This window comes from Phoenix dactylifera, chromosome 12 (assembly GCF_009389715.1).
Source record: "Phoenix dactylifera cultivar Barhee BC4 chromosome 12, palm_55x_up_171113_PBpolish2nd_filt_p, whole genome shotgun sequence".
Taxonomy (NCBI): Eukaryota; Viridiplantae; Streptophyta; class Magnoliopsida; order Arecales; family Arecaceae; genus Phoenix; species Phoenix dactylifera.
This window is the reverse complement of record NC_052403.1, coordinates 10,141,144-10,161,108: the sequence shown is the minus strand read 5'-3', so window position 1 is coordinate 10,161,108 and position 19,965 is coordinate 10,141,144. Positions and strand designations below refer to the sequence as shown.

The 19,965-nt window shown below is 40.3% G+C and overlaps 1 protein-coding gene across 1 annotated transcript; it reads left to right on the top strand.

Annotated features, from left to right (window-relative positions):
- The first annotated feature begins 1,386 nt into the window (after nt 1-1,386).
- LOC103697458 (splicing factor 3A subunit 2) lies at nt 1,387-16,861 on the top strand. Its single transcript, XM_008779314.4, has 7 exons — nt 1,387-1,763; nt 1,882-2,051; nt 13,429-13,505; nt 15,488-15,553; nt 15,728-15,802; nt 15,877-15,951; nt 16,059-16,861. Exons 1-7 carry the CDS (start codon nt 1,612-1,614, stop codon nt 16,428-16,430), a joined length of 987 nt encoding a protein of 328 aa, XP_008777536.2. The 5' UTR covers nt 1,387-1,611; the 3' UTR covers nt 16,431-16,861.
- Nucleotides 16,862-19,965: the final 3,104 nt, after the last annotated feature.

Below are 19,965 nucleotides of genomic sequence, written 5' to 3'. Positions count from 1 at the left end.
TCAAGAAATTGTTTTAATATATATATATATATAAATATTGCCATGAATCTTAATGAAGTTTCTGTTCTCTATTTGTGTGCTTCAATCGCCTCCCCATGGATTGACCTCCTATAATCACTATTTATCGAATAGAGGATGGTAAGAGTAATATAAAAATATTTGTTTGTTGGTTAAGATTTTGACAACGATACCCTTTTTAAGTCATTCTCAGGTCTACAAAAAGAGAGCCAACAACATTTTGGGCCACCGCCTAGCTCTAGCTGCGCGCCATTCGGCTAAGAGCCATCCCCCCTCATGATGAAGGCGGGCCATGCCTCCACCACCTGGGCCTCTCCACCGGGACTGTAAATAGCCCCGTCAGGTAACCCCCAGAGGGGAGACCTCTCTCTGTCTCTTGAGAAAAACCAAATATATACCTCCCTAACTTGATCGTCGGATGGCCCTCACCGGAAACACAGGCGAGGCTTTGTGCAGGTACTCCGGTGCGTGGGTTGCGGATCTTGCCCTCTTCCCTGATGCCTCGGCGGCTCCCTCGACTCCTCCGGCGTGGTCACCCTCGGGCCAGATTTGAACCATAACACCTATGATCCTAATCGAAGGATATTTAGGAACATTGACCTTCTTTTCTGACTACCACATGATAAATTTATGCACTTTAGTAATTTTGTTACTAAAATTGGGCATAATCGGAGGCATGGAATGCAAAAACCAAAGTAGGGAATTAGGGCTCTCATAATATTGAGTATATGGAATCATATAGGAAGCATCTTAAAAAATAAGATGAGATATTGTATAACAAAAGGCATCCAATTATGACATTTAAACAAAAGAACAATGGATGGTGTAGCTAGCTACAATTGAATTAAAATTAGATAAGATAATGGTATCTTATCGATGGGATTGAATCATCATGAGTTGGGTGCAAAAGCAGCAACCAGATTTTAGACCACACTAAAAACCAGAGGCATGATGGCATGGGTGATGGATAAAGATTTACAAAAAAAAGGAAGTAATATTAGAAACCCTATTTAAAATTATGGTACAAAGTTGACTATAAATGTTATTTTCTTACTTAGGAAACTAGTGCCAAGATTTGCAAAACCAAGAATGAATCAAGAGTGCTTTCATTTTACATGTTAGTAGAGTTAAGGTATTCTTTTGTTGATCCAGGTGGATCAGTCCCCTAATCCATCCAAACACTATAAAATTGGGAACTCCCTAACTTTTTTATTCCCATAATACCCCTATTCAGATTGCTCTGGTAAGCAGCATCCACACTCTTAACCTGGGCAGGCTCTTCCTAATCCTAGGCCTTCATGGCTATTGAAGTCTGAAGACATTCAGTTAGCATTTGGGGCGGTTGTAAGCATGGATTCAAAAGCCAAATCAGGGAACTGAGGCTCTGAAAACATTGCGAACGGCCATGCTGGGGAGGGATGGGACGTTAGATTAGTATCTTAAAAAGAAAAGTATTTGGCACGTGCGACACGTGACGATACCCCAATGGATGAATGGCCATGATTCACCCTAGCATCAGGATTTTGTTAGATATATACCCAGTGTGCGCTTGCAAGAGCGCGAGGGAGAGGAGGCGGTGAGTGAAAGGAAAGAATGGATCGGGACTGGGGATCGAAGCCGGGGAGCGGCGGTGCCGCCTCCGCCCAGAACGAGGCGATCGACCGCCGGGAGCGTCTCCGGCGGCTCGCCCTCGAGACCATCGACCTTGCCAAGGACCCCTATTTCATGCGGAACCACCTCGGCAGGTACCTCCTCCTTTCAAACCCTCACCCTAATCCTAACCCTCACCATAACCCTAGAACTTTGCCCTTGCCCTAGTGGATCAGATCTCCTCATCGTTTGATGCTGTGAATCTTTTGGCAGCTATGAGTGCAAGCTCTGCCTCACGCTCCACAACAACGAGGGGAACTACCTGGCCCATACCCAGGGGAAGCGCCACCAGACCAACCTCGCCAAGAGAGCTGCCCGCGAGGCCAAGGACGCCCCCGCCCAGCCCCAGCCCCACAAGCGAAAGGTCTCCGTCCGCAAGACTGGTATGTTCCCCCTTCGTTCCACTTTTCTCTCCCCCCGCCGTCTCTCCCCCCCCCCCCCCCCCCCCCCCCCCCCCCCCCCCCCCCTCTTTTACTCTTTGTTCTGCTGGAGTGGAAGAATGAGTAAAAAGCACTTAAAGATTTGCTTTTTTTGGTTGTTTCTTCACTTGTGAGGTCGAAAATAGATCGGCATGAATCTTTTTAATGCGTTCCTATTTTCTCCCAAACATAAGATAGTTTATTCCTACTGAATTTGGTCACTTATTTTTAAGCACATGAATGCTACAGTGTCTGATCTTCCGAGTTTATGTTGGTGGGTAATGAGGGTCAAATCCATGGTTTGATAATTGAATACTGCCTTAAGTGAGATTTGTATTTTGAAATATTTGATTTTTTCCTCTTTTAAAGCTTGTTTCGATTTCTCTACAGAATAGGGCTGTAGGATTTGTGGATTGGGCTAGTACAACTAGCAAGATAGCAGGCTGTAGGTTGGGATGGGCATAATATCCAAAAATAGCTTTGAAGTAGGCCGGTCCGAATCCTATAAGGGAAAAAAAAAATCTTAGTAGGTCTCTTTTTTCTCCATATGGCATTCAGGTCGGCCTACTTCAAAGCTATTTCTGGATATTTTATAAATACAAGCCTAATCTAGCATGTGGCCTGTGATCTTGCTGGTTGTGCTGGCCCCATCCATGAATCCAACAGGATTTTCAGACAAATCTCGTAGAAAAATCCAAACAGACCCTTAATTGTTGAAGAAGGTTTTAATTCTGAGAGAGTTTGATAATTAGAGTTTGGTGATGTATGAACTGATTTGATAGGAGACACCATGAGAGAAAGGAAGTACTTGTGATTTGGTCAAATGCCTCTCCGACGGTTGTAACACTGTAAAATACTCGAGATTGCTTAAAAGAATTGCTCTGTTTTTATTCTATTGATGTTTTAAATCCTTATCATCTTATTGCCTTCTGTTCAATCAATGCTATATCATCTGTAGATTGGGTAAACCATGAACTATTCTTTTAAATATTAAAAGTATGTTTACATCTTATGAGTATAAAAAGATATGCTAGTGCTAACCCTTGGTGTATGCTCATTGTTACTGACTCTTTCCATACTAGCTTTTAATGCTTCTCATTATTCAATCATGCATGTCCTTGTAATTCTAATACATCTCCTATGTATACCTTTCCTTCTTAAATTCCACCAAATTACTTTTGGTACTTAATCATAAGTTTTCTCCCAAGTTGATCAAGACAATATAGAATGTTTATTTATTCTATATGTCTTTTTGTTAATTGCAAACAAGAAGATAGCCTCGCATATAGACCTTCCTGTAATGATACCAAATTGGTTATCTAAGATTGTCAAACTTTTAGTAATTTTTTGTTTTATCACCGTTTACAATAGTTTAACCACAATAGTTTGGGCACTTCCATACATCTTTCTTATGAATGGGTACTATGACACTTCTGCAATCATCTGATTTTTTTCTTTCTCTTTAAATGTTTAAATCTGTATTTTGTGAACTAGTTGGCCAAAAATCTGTATATCTGATTTTTTTTTTTTAATGTTTGGATACATCTCCCTTGATGTATCAAACATCAAATGATTTTCATCTAGCCTAAGCACATTTCCCAGTTGCATCCTTTTAAAAGCTATTCTTTTAGTATTGAGCAAGACAAACTTGACAAATTGTGTATTATATCTTTTGTACGATTTTCTCTGATAGAATCCTTGTTTAACAATGTCTAGTCATAACCTTTCCATCTTTGTTTGACCTAATCATCTGACTTCGAATGTCTTAACTTTTAATGCATCTAAATCGACTAGTATTTCTTGATTCATCTTTTCATTTTGGCTAATTGTATCAATTTCATTCTCACCTTCCTTTGAATTATATCTTTCAAGCTAAATCATCACATTGCTATATAGTTAGCTTTACTTACTAGTCCTTTGAATCTTTCCTGATCTTATTTTGTCTACAAAATTGATATTTTCTTTTTTTTTGATATTGTTTGAAGAAAGCAATTACCTTGATTACCTCTTGTAACTTATCATTTGATCACCAAGTTTCATTTTGTGCATGCTTTTAACATTTTTGACTTCAAGAATTTTTCTAGCATCTTTAATATAATAAGTCATCCGAACTTATAATCTTTTCGGCTCAATTTTCATATATTTAATTCCTTTATCAGTTATTGGTAAAAAGGTTACATTTTCTCATTAAATCTCACCATGTTATCGTTGAAAATTTAACGGTTTCATTTCTTTGCTCTTGCACCTAGTATAGACATCCAAGCAAGGTTTAAAACCATGGAACTAGGCAATTCTAGTTTTTTTTGGAACAAGATATTTCCCATGCCTACACTTGACTTGTCCCTTCCCGATCCAGTCCATTTCCTGACTTGCCCTTACCCGACTTGCCCTTACCTGACACTCAGTGGCACCGCCCTGACTCTCAGAATGGTAGGACGACCTAGCCATGCCGCCATTATGTTAAATGTTGCACCCAAGACTATTGAGTTATTATCTACTAGGTCTCTCATGATATTAGCTTGCGCTCTTTTTGTGTTGATCCATTTCTTCATCATTGGAAAGAAATCTGCAGCATTCTGGATTTTAAAAATGAAAGAATGATATTTGCTTATCTTGTTAAACTTAATGTTAGCTTGTAATTTGCATTGATCCTTATGCACACAACTCATGAAGGTAGTTCAACATTATAAGTGAGCCAGTAAGATCCCTAGGAAGGTGCTTCGCATTTTCTTTTTGTCTCTCAGACTATTTAGTAGCATAACTACTAATATATTATGGTATCTAGGTGTTTTTGATTATTGGATTGTTAAAGCTTACTGATTTAAGCATACTAGTTGAGATGGTAAACTGGTTGCATATTGCTCTTTAATGTGGAAGTATTGAACATTTTAGTTATTAAACAAAGACTATTAAAATTTCTTTTAGTAGATACATGACATTTATTTATGAAAATAAGTAGATTGTTGCAAAATAAGAATTATAGATAAAAATATGAAATGCAATTAGATGCTATTATTAAATTAGTTAGAAGGTGTAACATGATCATTGACTAAAGGAGTCAAAAGGTTGAAAGGACTTTTCCAGAGATTTTATATACATACATAAGTACATACATACATACATATATATAATCAGGAATAGGAATACAAAAATTATTATTGCTTATTATTGCAATATGGAATGAGAATAAAATGTTGATCAATTATAAATATAAACATGGGAAAAAAATAAAAAGAAAAAGAAAACAAACGAGACATAGAGCGGTAGGGCTATTAATGAACCCATGATCTCAAGGCTTGTAGGGCTGGTGCATGCAAAAAAATCTCGGCTCGGATTGAATTTGTGCTTGGCGTGGGCTGACCTTGTATTGGCCCTGTAGTCATATGCATCAGGAACAATTTTGATTATATGTCATCTAAAAATTTTCTAAACCTAATCCTTGGCCCATCCATCTCTTCTCCTTTTCTCTCCATTTCTCCTTCACTCCCCTCATTGACATTGGATATTACCGTAGCCATTGTTTTCCACAACCCTGAGCATGGTTTCTTCCTTGCACCAAATCTAGTCATCATATTGACAATTGTTGTTGTCCTGTTGCCAGATCGGACAATTCACTAATTGTACCCAGCACTCCTTTTATCTCTAAGCTTATGCTCGCACTTGTCTGTTTTGGGCAGACTTGTGCCTTGCCCAAGCTTGTTTTGCCTTCCAGCAATTTTGGCCAAGCTCAAGTTTGACCAGCATTGAGGTTGGCTCATAAGCTACACAAAGGAAGGTTATGTATGGCCTAGTCAGGCAAATGGTGGTATAAGAGAGTTTTTGTTGATAGGACATATGTGAAGGCTAGAATTAGGTGCATATAGTGCAAAGAGCCACTCTCACTTTGTGTGCAGCATATCCAAGGTTATGTGGTAACATGAAATGTAGAACCCTTAGATAAAGTGAAAACACTATCAAAGCATTATGTCTAGATAAGAGATGCTGATTAATATGTTTTAATCATGCCAATTTTTTTAAGAAATACTGAACGTTAGGGTGATTAAGTTGCTATACCATCTACGAACTTTTTGTGCTAAACTTTCTTGTGGACTTCTGTAATCTAAGTCGACTAAAACAGCCACTTAACATTTAAATATGTATTGCTTAAATGGTAAATCATTTTGCCTAGCTTATTAGGTTGCTGTTTTTCATAAAATGTTCAATTTCATCAATTTTTTTGCCAATGGTGCCATGGAAAGAAAGTTGAAGTTTGTCATTTGTTTTCATTGGAATTGTGTGCCCCATTTTTAAGTCTTAATGGTGTAATATTAGCAGTGATGAATTTGTCATAGTTCTTGAGTCATAGAGACCACAGCTAGAGCATGATGTAAGACTAGTAAATACGGATATAATATTGAATCAATTATATCTGTTGACTTGTCGGGTAGCTCTATGGTTGGCCAGGAAGGTGGTACCGTCTCGAACTGTCTGATTCGAAGCGTATTGGGCCATACTAGAGGCGGACCAAGATGGTTCGGCCCCTCAGTTTGAGAAACTGGTGAGAGAGGGGGAGGGGGAGAAGGAAAGAGAGGAAAAGAGGGAGGGAGAGGGAGGGAGGGAGGCAACGATTGCCAATTTCACTTTTAAAAAAGAAAATCAAAGAAAAAAAGGGGCAAGAGCCCTTATTACGAAATGGCTTGAGGAGAGAGAGCTCAAAAGCCTTCTTTCCCTCTGTCGGCCTCTCTCTCCTCCTCTGTCAGCCTCTCTCCCTCTCCTGCCATACTTTCTTCCCTTTCCTACCCACCCCCTCCCGTTCTTTCTTCCTCTCTTTCCTTCTCCCTCTCCTCTTCCCTCTTTGGCTCCTCTTTGTCAGTACTCCACGAGTTGGCACAGCACAATACCATAATGTACCATCGGGCAATTGATACAGATTTCGGTACCGGTTCCGCCGACCTAAATGATTGGTGTAAAGTTTCTCATTTTTGTGTTGAGTTGGTTTTGGTACTCCGCATTTCAGAAGTTCTGTAGTTCTTTCACCATCAGTGGGGCAATATGGTTATAGCTGCTTGCAGTGACAGTGCTATGATTAATAGATACAAGAGGAAGCAACAAGAATGGACTTGAATGTTTGTGAAATAAGTGCAAGAAGAACTGTCCTCAAGGAGTTGGTTAGAATTGGTTACGAATAGTGAATGATTTGAAAAGGCTTGCCTAAGGATTTGCACTTGAGTTGAATTATATATGAGGGTGACATGATATCTTGAGGCAAGCTTGTTGGCATGGTTATGCTTGTATTCATTTCTTGCATAAACAATCATCTAACAGCTTATAAATCTTTTAGCTATTTTTTCAATATCCACTAGGTTGTGTGAACAAGGCTTGAATCGTTAAATTCAACTTCTAGATTTTTAAAATGCATATTGGCTTCTTTTAAATGAAGAGTAGTGGGTTGAGGTTAATTTATCAAGTCTTTTATTGAAAAAGAATACATTCATGCCATACAAAGAATGTTGAAGTATGTGATTGTTTTACTTTATGTCATGCACTCTGATTTTAGTGCTTGAACTTTGGATGTTCAGCAATAATAATGGATGAGAATTTTGAGGTGGAAGTATGCTAAGCTAGCTGACAAGGATGAAACTATTCCCTTGTTCTAATTGGTTAGTTCATTGTTAGGCCTTCTAGTGTGTAATGATTGGTTTTTTTCTGTTGCTAATTGAGGTTTTAAAGAAGAAATGGATACATTAGAAGAATCCTTCAAGTTAATTTGCCATTAATGGGCAAAGCAGTGAAGAATCAATTGTAATTTTCCATTGTTCTAATTGGTTAGTTCTTTGTTAGGCCTTCTAGTGTGTAATGATTGGCTTTCTTCTGTTGCTAATTGAGGTTTTAAAGAAGAAATGGATACATTAGAAGAATCCTTGAAGTGAATTTGCTGTTAATGGTCAAAGTAGTGAAGAATCAATTGTAATTTGGCTATGGGCAATGAAGACTCGAGGAAGAAATAGTAAGGAGGGCAGATTAGAGCAGAAAGAGGTAAAGAGCTAAGGAGGTTAGTATTAAGTTGTGTGTGTGATTTCATAAACTGCTGTGTGATCGGTACCGTATCATTCTAGCACAAAACATGCATCTATACAAGTCTTGGGATGTCGAAACAGCTGTGCCGCTGGTATTTACTGGCTATGTCAGTGTGTATCACTCAGTATCAGTGGTTTCTCAATTTTTTAGAATCTGTCAGTTTCAATGCTTGCTGTCGGTACCCACTATGGTACAAATACTATACTGTTCTTATGGAAAAATGTACGCTGTTTTTTTTTTTTTTTTTTTTTTTTTTTTTTTTTTGCTGAAAACGGGTATTCATACAGTACGTGTGTGAATACATCCAATAAAGTCAAAAAAGACTAACTCACGGAGAGCCAGTGGCAGCTCCCCCTCCCCCACCCAAAAAGTATACCCTGAGTGATGAGCCGCAAAGGCAGCCACCCAGTCGGCTGCCCCATTGGCTTCTCTGAATACATGCTTGGCCTGGATGGCCACCCCAACCCCACACATCATCCCTATATCCCGAACCAAGGGGTGGTCTGGGCCCTCACCCCTCAGCTCCTCCTGGATCCAGCTGATAACTGTGGCTGAGTCGCCCTCCAAGACAATCGCCTCGGCCTGCAGTACCTGCCTCGCATAGCGAAGACCCGCCCAGGCAGCTCGTAGCTCTGCCCCGGGGACCGACGTGCCGAAAACCTGACAGCCTCCTGCTGCCACCACTCTGGAATGCGAATCCCGTATCACGAAACCCGCACCTCCTCGCGCACCTGCATCCATGACCGATCCGTCGAAGTTGACCTTGAGGAAACTCGGGGGTGGGGGTTCCCAGGTGAAAAACACCTGCTGAGGAGCTGCCGGAGCAGAGAGGGAACCCCAGGTGTCCCGAGCCATCAGAGGTCCATCTGAAGAAGGTCTGATCTCCAATGCCTGGGCTCGCGCGAACTCCGCAACAAACCTCGGTGACACCCTGCGCTCACCGAAGGTGCGGGCGTTCCTCGCCAGCCAGATCTGATGTGCTGTGCAGGTCGCTCGGATAGCCTCCTGGCCTGTCCGAGGCCGGGCCAGCCACTGCTGCATCATCTGCACAAACTGAGGCCTCCCACACCAAACCTCCTGCGGGAATCCTGCCCACAGCCATGCCGACCTCGCCCACGTACACTGGAAAAGCACGTGGTCGATCGACTCCTCAACACCACATGTCCCGCACTCCGCAGGGATCCCCCAAGCTCGCCTGCTCAGCACTGCTCTCGTCGGGAGGCGGTCCCATGCCACCTTCCATAAGAAAAGTGCCGCCCTCGGGTGAAGCCCCGACCTCCAGATCCAAGTGTAGTCCAGCCCCGGCTCGTGCTCCTGCAGAATAACACCGGCGAGATCTCTCAGACTGACCCTAGACCGGCAAGAGGTGCCCCAAACCCTGACATCAGGCCCCCCCCAACCTGGCACCGGGAGGGACCGGATCCTCTCAGCTAGGTATCCTCCGAACAGCTGACATAGCCTAGCGTCATCCCATGCTGACTCCCCTGGGGAAAGAAGATCGAAGACCCGCAACCCCTCCGCTGCCTCGGCATCAAACATGGTCGGCCAGCACCTCAATGGAACAGTATCCGCCCATGGGTCCGCAGTCACATCAATGCTCCGCCCATCACCAATCAGCCACCTGGTATTTGCTGACACAGTCGGCAAATACCTCCCAATCTCACGCCACATGAAGGAGACTCGTCGCGCCCTCCGGGCCGCCTCTGAGCCCCCACGGCCATATCTGGCTGCCATCACCTGACTCCACAGCCCGTGTGGCTCTAACAAAAACCGAGCTGCATGCCGAGCAATGAAAAGCTCGCGCCGCTCCAGAAGGGACTGTATCCCGAGGCCGCCCTCACTAGTAGGTCGGCATACATGCTCCCAGGCCACCAAGTGCACCCCGTGGCCTCCGCCATATGACCCCCACAGGAAACATCGCAGCAGTCGCTCGATCCTCAGCAGGGTCGTCTTCGGAACCACGGTGTTGGCCATGAGGTATACTGGCATGGACCCCAACACCGATCTGATCAAGGTCAGTCTCCCCATCATAGACAGGGAGGCCGCTCTCCAACCCTCCAACCTGCTCTCCACCCGCTGCACCAGATAGGAGCACTCTGCCATCCGCAGTCTGCGACCTGTGATAGGAACTCCCAGGTAGGTCAATGTCTCCTCCTGCTGAGGTATCTGTAGAATCTCACGGATCTCCTGTCTGACCCTGCTCTCTGTACTCGGGCTGAAGTGGACTGCTGACTTGTGGAAGTTAACTCTCTGACCTGACGCCGCACAATAATCCGCGACTACTCTCCGAAGTACCCGCGCATCAGAAACTCGCGCCCTGGCCAAAAGAAGGCAATCATCAGCGAAAAGTAAATGGGAAAGAGGACTAGCCCCCGGGGCGGGAACATAGGCCTCAAGCTCTCTGCGGGCACACACCCTCTGCAAATCACGAGACAAAATGTCAGCACAAAGAATAAACAAATAAGGTGATAGAGGACATCCCTGACGCAGCCCCATGGTGGACTCGAAGAAAGGGGAAGGCGTGCCGTTGACCAAGATAGAAAACCTTGGACCCCTGACACACCCCATGATCCAACTGATCCACTGTCTGTGGAAGCCAAACGCCTCGAGTACCTGCTGAAGAAATCTCCATCTGATCCTGTCGTAAGCTCTCTCCATATCCAGCTTAATGGCCATCAAGCTACGCCGCTTCGATGCTCGCTGCAGATCCCACATCATCTCCTGGGCCAACAGAACATTATGGGAGATGTTTCTGCCGGCTATAAAGGCCCCCTGCTCCGGACTGATAATGCCAGACAGTAAGGGCTTCATCCTACGGACCATTATTCTAGCCACAACCTTATACAAGGTTGTGCACAAACTAATGGGTCTGAAGTGGCCGGGCTCCGCCGCCCCCTGACGCTTCGGAATGAGTGTGATGAAGGTAGCCTTCCAGTCATCCGGCATCCTCTCCTGAGAGAAGAAGCACTGAATAGCCTCTACCACTGCTATCCGAATGATACCCCAATACTGTCGGAAGAAGAACGGGGGGAACCCATCCGGACCCGGGGCCTTGTCTGGAGCCAAAGCCCAGACTGCCTCCTGAACCTCCTGTGCGGACACTGGTTTGTTGATATAACTTCATGCTTAGGTTTTCTTGTTTTTCTGTACATGATGGAATATAACTCAACTGTTCTAGCTTTGTATCAGGAAAATAATATGCTGATATGCTTTCACAAGAATTGGTTTTGCACAGGATACACCATTCCCTTTCAAAGTTTCCAGCTGCATGAAGTTCATGTTGCCCATCTGTACTTACCAATCGTGTGATGCAACTTGATGATTTAAATCCATCTGTTGGAATATCTAGCAATCCATCAGTTTGTTTTTCTTCTTTTTCTTTAAGTAGGACTCAGATAGACTCTTCATGATGCGTGTAGCAATTTCGTTCTTATTGTATTAATCAGATATGGATTTCAAGTCATTTTTCTGAGAAGTTGTGCTCCAGATTTTATTTTATGCTAATAGTTTTCATTCCTAATATAGTTTCTTTATGTGTTTAAAATATAATCCATAGCCTAATTCTCTACATTGATTTATAGTTTTATATCCATCTACAAACTTCGAGTCCTGTGAAACTATCCAATGAGTAAAATTTCTGCAAAATCAGTTTAATATGATCTGTCTTTCATATAAGATGCCTTTTGGCAAATATTTTAATTCATTGTACTACTTTAATTGTGTTGATCTTTCACTTCTACACAAGGTTAGCTGGTTTGCAATCTCCCTCCAAAAGAAATAAAGTGGGTGGGGGGTAATCTAATTGTGTTCAAGGTGGTTCATAATATTTATGAAGAGCATTCATTATTATATATCTAGGAGTGTACACTGGTCATTGATTCTTATGTTAATCTAGATTAGTTGCATGTATGCTAAGGTATTTAACTTTTTTTTTAAATCTTGTTTCACTATTATGTCTAAAAATGATATGTTTTGTACAGCAAATAAAGAGTTGTAAAATGATCAGTGCACCTTTAATTATTTCTTTTGTTGAACACAATGATCTAAAGGGTGTTTGGTCGTTGCACTATTGCATCAAATGTATCTGAAAGCATTTGACACACAAGTTAGATAGCTGGAAATTCCCTTTAAGGCAAATGGTGCCAGGGTCGTATGCTTCTACTGCACCTTGTGCGTATTGTAATCCAAGTGGACAAATTCAATGCATATTTCTACACCTTCATGTTATGCCCTGGTGTGGCCAAATTTAAGTCAATACACCACCCCCTTGATGGTTTACACATTATGCATTACATATTCATGAATCATATTGTTATCTGATAACAAAATAAATCAATTAGTTTTATCTGTGTTATTTGTCTCTTACTATATATAAAGAGAATGCATGAATGATTGATTCTCAGACTTTAAGTGCCTGCTCATGTGTGATCGCACATCATGTGCAAGGAGAGAACAACAACATTAAAATGGGAAAATACAATTGGACTCTTAAAAGAAACAGGCTTTTATTTTCGAACTCAGAAATCACAAGAAAGGTGCCCTTTTTTAAGAGTTGCAATAAATAAACTATCTTTAATCAGTTGGGACAGAAAGCAAGTAATTGGACTCTCAATGCATAACATACATACTCTCTCTCTCATAAGAAATCTCAAATGGACGCTCTCCTTTAATCATCAAACGGCTTTCTCTTTCTCTCTTAACAAATTTGAACTCCCAAAAATTTTAAAAGAAAATCTAATTAGATAGTCTGGTCATAGTTATTCATTTTGATAGTAAAGAGATGATCTGATTATATCCATTCATTTTCAATCACATGCAGCGCACTTGTCAAGGTCTAGTCTGTGAATAAAATGTATTCAGGCACTTGAAATTGCATCCACATGCAGTGGATCGAGTAAATTCTTGACTTTGATTGGTTGTTATACATTTGTCACTTGGGCATAGCTATGTCACAATGCATTTGTAATATCAAGCAAGCTTGTCGATTCTGGTGGGATGGCAGGGCATCCCAGCTGCCCAAGAATCAGGATGGGGCACCTTCCCCAGTGTCGGTATGGGATGATTCGGAAAATGGACTGGGATGGGATGGGACATCTACTGTCCCAAGTGTTGGTACGCGGGCATCTTGTTCCAAGAAAAACTAGGATGCTCCCATCCCACTGTAACTGAAACCTTGATATCAAGCTTATTCATTGCATGTGCACGTGCTTCTCTTTTTGTATGTGTGTATGTGTGGATTTCCTTGCTTCTTGTTGGTGCTTAATCTGTCTTTCTATGGATGCAGTTAAGATTGGCAGACCTGGATATAGGGTAACGAAGCAATTTGATTCAGAGACTAAGCAGCGTTCTCTTCTGTTCCAGGTTTGCATATATTATTTTTGCAGTCTTATTTAGTGGAATTATTTGCTAAGTATTTGGTTTCTAGTCCTTTTGGTAAGTATTACTTTGTCTTGAATATGTTTAGTTTGCAATATTTTGTGACAATGTGATTGATTTCAATCTCTCACATTAACTGCATGTTTTTTCTCATCTCAGATTAAATATACAAGTGCTAGTACCAATGTGCATACTGACTAGCATGGGACATGCCTTATGAGCTTAGTACCAGCAGTACGGAGCCATATGAGCCTGTGCTGAACTGGCATGGGTTAATACCCTATGTATCTACCCTATGGTACACATGCTTGCTCAGTGCTAACACAAGCGTGGCAAGACACAGCACAGCATTGTTGGCACAAACATTAGTTTAATCCTTGATGTACATGTTTAGTAATATTCCTCATAGGAAAAGAGTCATGTTGCTGGGACGATTTATTGTACAGTGTGTCAATGTCATGACATGTACTCTGGAAATATAAGTTTCTTGCTTTTATGAAGTTATTAAGGCTAAAACATTTTCATTTTTCTTATATATTCTTGTTGTCATATGGGTGAGCTTTGGTGCAATGGTAAGGTTGCTTCACTATGACCTAGAGATCATAGGTTCAAAACACTGAAGTAGCCTCTCTGCTCGTGCGGTAAGGCTGTATAGACCTGATGCTTCCCAAACACAGGCAGGAGCCTCACGCACTAGGCTGCCTTTTATATATTTTTGTTGTCTGCAAATCTTCATATGAAAATATTGGTGGATTTAAAGAGTAAAGAGCAAAACCTTAAGTTTATAGACTTTGAGCCCTATCTCCGAAGAGTGCAATCTCATTGCATGTTTGGTTTTGAGGGCTTGTGCATCTTTTACAGATGTGTGTATGGCTTTTCTTCTCCTCTTTTACTTGTTTCAACTCTTCATCTTCCTTTTTGCTGCTTCAGCTACTTCCTCCACTTCTTTTATATCAGTTCCACAAGAAGTTTGTGCAAGATTAATGCCTCCAAGGAACATTTAAGCTCCATGAGTTCGTAGCCGGTTAAGTTTTTAGTTCTCTCTGGAAGGGGCTTTGGATTTGAAGAGTTTTAGTCAGCAACTCTGATTATTGAGTTTTCTGTATCAAGTATGGATTGCATCACATATTAGACTATTAGATCTTTTACTTTATCATTGCAAAGTTGTGTTAAGATACCCATGGTTTTTCCCTATTTTGCTGGATTCTAATATTATTAGACAGTAACCTTTTGTATGGAAAGCTTTAAAATCATGTAATGACTTCTTACGAAGTCATACTCTGTTACTAAACTGTTGATTACAAGAAGGTTGACAGTCCAAAATTTTGGGCCAAGTACATATCATGTTAATGCGATCCATTTCTTTCTTGGATGCCTCGGTTGGTGCATTTTGCACTGGATGGGAAATATAAAAAACCTATATGTTCATATTAATAGAAGATATTATCTTATTCAGGAGAAGAGCACGGGAACAAACATGAGGATAATTAGATACTGCACTCTTGTTGGACCTCAGACTGGTTCTTCACCGCATAGTATGTCTCCATTCCTGAGTCCACCTTGATTGAGGTTTCTTTCTCTGGAAACAGTTTAGGCGATCTATAATCGCCTCATTTTGTATCATAGGGATGTGAGTACTCTTCCTGAGCAAGGAATGCTCTTAACCTAGGGGTTTTTCTCTAATCATAGTGCCACACAGTATTTAATTTTTTTATTCTTCAATTATTTTTTTATAGATGATGTTTCTCAAGGATTGACTTCTGATATATCATATTTATTATGAGGGGCAAGCCATTAATTTTTAGATATAGCGATGAATATGCTGTTCTTGCACTAGATAAAAGTGCTGATGCATGTAATATCGTGTCAGTAGGCAAGTTACTTAGAAAAAAGAATTGTCTTTATTGTTTTAGCTTTCATTAGCATACATCAGTGGACATACTTGAATCAGTTAAATGCCGTTTCAGATTGAATATCCGGAAATTGAAGATAGTGCTAAGCCAAGGCACCGATTCATGTCATCCTTTGAGCAGGTAAATTCTAGCTGTATTATGGTAGCTCTGTTTGGTTAATTTGATTCAATTGAACAAAGATGTGATGTGCTGAGCTGGCTTACCTTCTATATATGCAGCTGCATCAATTTTCTTAACCTATTCAATTTTCTTTGGAGAAACATGATTTAAGTTCATTATTTTTGTTTGTGGCAGAGGGTCCAAGCCTGTGACAAGAGATACCAGTATCTTCTATTTGCAGCTGAACCATATGAAATCATTGCCTTCAAGGTTTTTTCCTATAACGTACACCACCAGAAATAATAGTTGTATCTGTATTATTATCTTACTTTATTCCTTTCTAGGTTCCTAGCACTGAGATTGATAAATCCACACCAAAGTTCTTTTCACATTGGGATCCAGATCTAAAAATGTTCACGGTTTGTTGGTCCTGAATCTTCTTACCGTCTGATTTTTATTTCCTTACTGCAATTACTTACATTTAACCGAGTATCTGAAATTACATGTCTCTTGGTGTCATCTACAGCTGCAGCTGTATTTCAAGGTCAAGCCACCAGAAGGTAATAAACCTCAGGCAGCACCTCCACCGGTGGCCAATGGCACTTCAGCTCCTGGTGTTCCTCCGAGACCATTACCCCCACCACCTCAAGCACCACCGCCACCTCCACCGCCACCACAAGTACCTCCGCCTATGGCAGGCACACAGCCCCCGCCTCCACCACCGGTGGCTAACGGTCCTTCGCGACCAATACCACCTCCACCTGCAGGAAGCGGCGCAATGGCTAACTTCACCCTGGGCATCCATGCTGCTCCTCGGCCTCCTCCACATGGCTTTCCTGGGCAGCAGATTCAAGGCCTAGGTGTCCGCCCACCCCCACCGCCCCCGATGGGTCACTAGATTCTGAGGCGAGTCTCTTCCAGTTATCAAGGGGCAATCAAGTACTGTGCAATCAGCTTCCACTTGACATAGCTTACCTGTTTGTCTGTTGCAATTGTTGGTTGCCAGCTTGAAGTGATTGTGCCTCCTCTTACCTCTAGCATATTTCTTCCCAAAACTACATATGCAGCTGTAGAAGACAATCATAAGATAGGATGCAAATCACATGTATGATCAGGTGAATTATGCTGAACAGCGTTGAAACTCGATGGACTGCACTAAGTCCTTTTACAGGTGTTTTCAAGGATGAACTGCACTAAATGCGATTTGACCTTTCAGGGATTAACTTCTGTAATTCCTTTTGCGACCTCCAACAGCTTCAAGTTGGAAAAAGCTTGGCAATGATGAACCCTTGTAGATCAACTGCACTAATGCTATTTGACCTTGCAATCTATTTTGCATGCTGCGAGTCTCTGAAGTATTGATGCCATCCTTTTATACACGAAACTCTTTCCTTTCAAAAGGGAAATCTGCTCTTACGAGGCCATAGTGACAATAAAATAAAGAGCTACTGCCATCGTGTTGAGAGCTTTTCCGAAATTATTGTTCTAAAAAGAAAATATTACCAATAATTGGATCAGGGACAAACACGGAGGACAGCCATGTTATCGCTTCCCTATCTAGAATGCTACGTTACATGCATGGTGGCATTGCCTCTCACATTTACAATCATTTTGTGGCCTTACTAATGTTAACAAAGTTGCCCTAGGGATTGTGGCCTTGCTGATGTTAACAAATTGCCTCTCAAAATTTGAGCAATTACAATTTGGTGGTCAGGTAATATCTGGCTTTCTAATCAACTTTTTTGCAAATTAAATTAAAATTACAAGACAAAAAGCTTCAGATGTGTACCTTTATATGTAAAATAATCAACACAGATATAATTGATACTCCTTGCTGAGAAACAAAATTGATTTTTCGAAGTTATTCTTATTTTTTGGGTTTTCTTGCGTACATACTCTCCCAAATATTGGAATTTGCATGAATATCCTTCCAAATTAATATTGACATATATAACTTTACAAAACTTGTTTTATATGTATATCATTTTTTTTCTTATATATGCACCCACACCATCTAACATTATTAAGAAATTAGCAGTTTAAAATTGAAAATAACTGAAATATTCTTAATGGGTAGATATGCCAAAAAAAATATTTATAAAGGTAGACATGCAAATAGCAACTTTGGAAGGGTATTCATGCTATTTCACATTTTGTAGGGTTTACATGTAAAAAATTATAATTTTATTTTTATCTATTTCAACTTGTTTTAACACTTAGATTAGTCTAATGCCTGCTCCTCAGTTTTTTCTGTAAAAATATTGCTCGAAAAAGAGTAATGAAAGTTCTTTCACTAATCATAAGATTATTATACTTCATTATTTTTTATTTATAACAACCACTATATGTTATTTCATCGAAAACTAGCACATAATATTTATTGTTATAAATGTATATATATGAGGGCATGTATCATTATATAGAAAGGGATTAGAATATCTTAAAGGCACACGAGCTCAGAGCTACCTGGGAGGGCGTCTCCTATGCGAGACGGATGTTGGGAGCGGACCGCATTATCCTTGAGGGGGACTCCGTTATGGTGATTGAGGGGATCCAGGATCCTGGGAGTGCTGAGGGGGGTTGCGACTGATCCACGATATTCGTCGTCTTTAAGCGAATGCGCCTCCCATCGAGCTACTCATGTTTATAGAGAGGCCAACAATGCAGTAGACTGGGTGGCATCCTATGCGGTTTATCACTCCATTGATTTTATCTGGAAAGATCTGGCCTCTATCCCGTCTCTCTTGCAGTCTTTTTTACTTTCTGACTTTTTGGGCAACTTGCCGATGTACCCAAAAAAAAGCACATAATAGATTGCAATAGTCAAGCTTTCTTACTACTTCTGTGCTCATAGGTAAAAGAACAACATCATCATCCCTAAGAAAAATCGTTAAAGGATTTCAGAACCATTCAGATTTACTAACAACCCCCAGGGCCATGTGGTAGAAGGCCACCCCTTACATTATGCCTTAAGCCACTTTTCTTTGGAACTTCGATTTTTTGTAAGAAAAAAAAATCCAGTGTATGAGATCTATCTTGTCACAACAATCTTAAATCAGCTACTAGTTTGCACACCAAAAAATTTTCAGCTCTAAAAAATAAACATTGCAAATCCCATACTCTAAATGATAAATATTGCAAATCTCTCACAACGCTTTTTTGTATATAATCCAAAACGCTAAAGGCAGGACCTAACCATTTTTATGTTAAAAAGGATAAAATGAAGAGGGAACTTTGATAGGAATGAGATAGACTTAGATTCCAGTGGCGAGAACTCTAGCAAATGGAAGAGAGGGAGAAGGTATGCCTACGGTGGAGAAGGGAGTCGATGAGATGGTTTTGATTTCGGATGGAGGAGCGAAAGAGGTGGATTGAGAGAGATCGAAAATTTTTTCAGAGAAAGTAGAGATATTAGTTTCCAGTGAGACTTGTTGACTAATACCCGCTTTAGAAAAAAAATTTTATACTTTTAATTAATTTTTAATTTAAATAAATATGATTTTAGCTAATAACGTCAGCTCAATTGCTATGTCAAATGTATTCATACAAAAATAGTGTTTTGTGAGAGCATGCATGCAAATATTAATTTGGAAGGGTATTCATGCAAATTTTAATATTTTGGAGGATGTTTTGGCAAAAATTCAAGGGTTTTTTTGCATATAAAATTGCATGAATATTCTAGCAATATTGCTATTTGCATGTTACCCTTATAAATATTTTTTTTCTTTTTTTTGTATGTTTACCCATTTAGGGTATTTCAGTCATTTCAATTTTAAACCGCTAACTTCTTAACCATGTTAGATGGCATGGGTACATATAAAAATAAATTAAAAAAAAGAAGTGTATATATAAAGTAAATATTTTATCAGTGTATATATGTAAATATTAATTTTGGAAGGATATTCATACAAATTTCTAATATTTAGGAGGGTATGTATGCAAATTTTTTTTTATTTTTTTGACATATCTCTAAACAAGAAATTACCCTATTAGATAGTCAGCAACCATTAGCCTGCTCATGTAGTTAACATGGAAAAACTACTATCATAAGAATCAAATATCTCAGACATGCTATCTTGGCGCACAAAGCACTACTGCTATAATTGAGTCACAACCCAAATTTAACACAATACGACTATTAATGAAGCTCAAATAAAGTTCACAAGCATTCATAATCCGTTTACTACTAGTATAACATCCATAACTATGCTTATAAGAATATTCTAAAAATTGTAAGAGTTAGATATAATCCTATGGTATTACCAATGAAATGTCATTATTAGTATTGGAGGCATATCCTATGGGACAACTGATGTGGTATACATTTTTCATCAAAATGATATCAAAATAGTCTACAATAAATATTTAAATATTTTTTATAAACCTTGATATTGCTCGAATTCGTCATCCCTAAAATTTTGCCCAATAACTCA

Bases quoted from the DNA above. Each gene is read 5' to 3' on its own strand.
- LOC103697458 (XM_008779314.4), top strand. From the start codon at position 1,612: ATGGATCGGGACTGGGGATCGAAGCCGGGGAGCGGCGGTGCCGCCTCC. The intron at 1,764-1,881 runs GTACCTCCTCCT...ATCTTTTGGCAG, and splicing joins ATGCGGAACCACCTCGGCAG to CTATGAGTGCAAGCTCTGCC. The intron at 15,803-15,876 runs GTTTTTTCCTAT...ATTCCTTTCTAG, and splicing joins ATGAAATCATTGCCTTCAAG to GTTCCTAGCACTGAGATTGA.